The sequence below is a fragment of the Trachymyrmex cornetzi genome, unplaced genomic scaffold (genome assembly GCF_001594075.2).
Source record: "Trachymyrmex cornetzi isolate Tcor2-1 unplaced genomic scaffold, Tcor1.1 scaffold482, whole genome shotgun sequence".
NCBI lineage: Eukaryota > Metazoa > Arthropoda > Insecta > Hymenoptera > Formicidae > Trachymyrmex > Trachymyrmex cornetzi.
Genome location: NW_017299641.1, coordinates 19,112 through 22,171, shown reverse-complemented (window position 1 = coordinate 22,171; position 3,060 = coordinate 19,112). Strand labels below are relative to the sequence as shown.

Below are 3,060 nucleotides of genomic sequence, written 5' to 3'. Positions count from 1 at the left end.
TGCAGACACATTATCCCGCGTTCCCCTACAAGACAAGACTAGCGAAGAAGATATTCTGTTGGACGAAGGTATGAATTTATTCGTACAAACCATTGAAGAAGCAACGCCAGTTGGAGACAAATTGTTAAAAGAAGTAATAGAGGCGCAAAATCGCGACGTCACTTCAAATATACTTCGGCAGTACACACGCGAAGGATGGCCGACGCATAAATCAAGCGTAAAAATAGAAGCACGAAAGTTCTTCGAGCACCGGGGAAACCTGTCAGAATTAAAAGAGATTTTAGCTTATGGAACAAGATTATACATACCAGAAGGACCATTACGAAAACAGATGCTCGAGCGGGTGCATACAGGACATCTGGGAATAACTCAGTGCACAGATAGAGCGAAAGAAGCCATTTGGTGGCCAGGCATCAGTACCGACATCAAGAATCAGATATCACAGTGCAAACAATGTTTGGAACATAGACCACAGGTCGTAGAACCATTATTGCCAACGCAAACTCCAGAGAGGCCTTGGCAAATAGTAGGAACTGATTTATTTCAACATAAAGACAAAAATTATATCATCTTTGTAGACTATTTTTCCAGGTACTTTGAAATGGCCGAATTGAGAAGTACATCATCATCAGCGGTCATTGAAGTCGCAAAGAAGATTTTCGCCAGGTTCGGCGTGCCGGAAACAATGCGGGCTGATAATGGGCCACAATATAGAGAAGAATTCAGACAATTCGCTAACGAATGGCACTTCAGATTAATAACAAGCAGTCCATACCATCCACGAAGTAACGGGCAAGTAGAGGCAGCGGTAAAAATAGCAAAAGCCCTGCTATTAAAAGAAAAGGAAGTGGAACAGGGTCTGTTAGTATACAGAGCAACACCGTTGGAATCAGGAGTTAGCCCAGCAGAATTACTGATGGGGCGGAAGTTACGGTCCAATATTCCAGTGAGAGAGAGAGAGAGACAAGCGAGAGTCTACAGCCAAAATGGACTCATTTGAAGCAACATCGCCAGAAGATGCACGACAAGCGCATCAAGATCAAGCATATATACGACCAGAGACACCGAACACATAAATTAAAGGAACTGGAAGCCGGACAGAAGGTGTGGATCACAGATCGAAAGACATACGGCAGGGTGTTGCGTCGTCGAGAAGAGCCAAGATCATACGAGGTCGAAACGCCAACTGGTACCATCCGCAGAAATCGAGCGTTCCTAGTACCCGTCCAGGGAGACATAGAAGACAGCAGTTACGATCAATTCATCAGCGAACCAGAACAAGGAAACCAATCCGGATCAGCAGTAGAGAAAACAGTAGAGGTAACAGCAAAGGGAGCGTCTCGAACAGACAGCCAGAGCAGAGAACAAGACAATAGAGAACCATCCACACCGCGGAGATCAAACAGAGTTAGAAAGTCCCCAGATAGATTTGATCCTTCCAAGTATCGTAAATAATCGTAAAATACGCGGTAGAGAGAAAAGAGAAAGTAGGACATCTTTCAATTTAAACAAAGGAGGATGTTGTATCGAGAAGTCGCGAGGAAAGAATCGATAGATCGAGAGATCGGGAGAACCAAGACGAGAGGGTTAGAGGTTGGATGTAAGATTATCGACGTGTTATAATAAAAGGGTTATTATCACGAATCCCGAACGTTACTGTTGAACACCCGACCTTTCCGAAGTCTGACAAGGCTTAACACACGTTGTCTGTATGATTGCCCTTAGCAATAGCTGCCCCTACCCCTGTTTCTGCATTAGTACATTCTTCGACTTTAGTGACAACGGGGGTGTATTTAATAATTCGATTTAATAAGTTTTTAGTAACTACTAATATAAGGATAGTTTTAGGATTTTTATCTATTTTAACTATATTTATATCTGGAATTATAGCAAATTTTGAGAATGATTTAAAAAAAATTATTGCTTTGTCTACATTAAGACAGTTGGGTATAATAATGATAATTTTAAGATTTGGGTATAGATTAGTAGCCTATTATCATTTATTAATTCATGCAATTTTTAAATCTATGTTATTTATAGGAGCGGGCAGGGTTATTCATATAATAAAGAATACTCAAGATATTCGATTATTAGGAAATTTGAATGAGGGTATACCTTACGTAATAATAAGATTAATGATTTCAAATTTTGCATTAGGCAGGGTTCCTTTTATATCGGGATTTTACAGAAAGGACTTAATTATAGATATTTTTTATGTTCATAGTGGGATAAATATAATTATATTTATATTAGTATTTTTATCTTTATTATTAACCCTTTGAGGGGCACATTTTTCTAGAGCACCTACCCCAGATATGATAGTGGTTGTAAGGGTTTTCGCTGATTACGAATCTGAAGTCAGATTTTCGAAATTCAATATGGCGGATCCAATATGGCGGACAAAATTTTCAAACATTAGCAGATAAATGCTAAATGTTGTCTATAAGGGTTTTCAGGGTCGCTGATTACGAATCTGAAGTCAGATTTTCAAAATTCAAGATGGCGGATCCAAAATGGCGGACAATATTTACAAACATGAGCAGATAAATGCTAATTTTTTTATAAGGATCTTCGAAGTCGCTAATTATGATTTCAATGTTCAAATACAACTACAGGACAATATCTGCTAAAGTCCCTTTTATTTATCCATTATTTTGGAGGGTTTATGATTCGATTCGATATCTGACCAAAAGAGAATACAAAACAAATTTGTAAATTTTTTGAAATTTTTACCTCCCCCATATTTGATCCGCCACTTTGAGTTTTCAAAATCTGAGACTCGTAATCAGCGACCTCGAAAACCACCGTGTACCAAATATCAGTAAATTTGTGTGTAAAATGAGTTTACAACCGAATTTAATTTAAAAAGTCTACATTTTTTCATTGTTAATTGTTTATAACTAATTATATACAGTGCTATTCTAAATTTTGAACTGAGAAACTTGTTCACTAAGCATCCAGTGTTCCATTAAAAAAGATTAGAGCGACCTAGACCTTAAAATATTCATGCTATAAAGAAAAAACTGAAAAAAAATAGGTTGCCACTATAGTGGCTTCAGC

The 3,060-nt window shown here is 38.1% G+C and overlaps 1 protein-coding gene across 1 annotated transcript in view; it reads left to right on the top strand.

The window, feature by feature from the left end:
* The window catches only part of LOC108765221 (uncharacterized), a gene marked incomplete at its 3' end in the record, with an annotated part of 6,037 nt that extends 3,797 nt beyond the window's left edge, over positions 1-2,240 (top strand). The window contains exons 3-6 of the mRNA XM_018513817.1: positions 6-519; positions 592-946; positions 1,003-1,447; positions 1,720-2,240. Coding sequence (XP_018369319.1) covers positions 6-519; positions 592-946; positions 1,003-1,447; positions 1,720-2,240 — 1,835 coding nt within the window. The remainder of the gene's footprint in view (positions 1-5; positions 520-591; positions 947-1,002; positions 1,448-1,719) is intronic.
* Between the last annotated feature and the right edge of the window lie 820 nt (positions 2,241-3,060).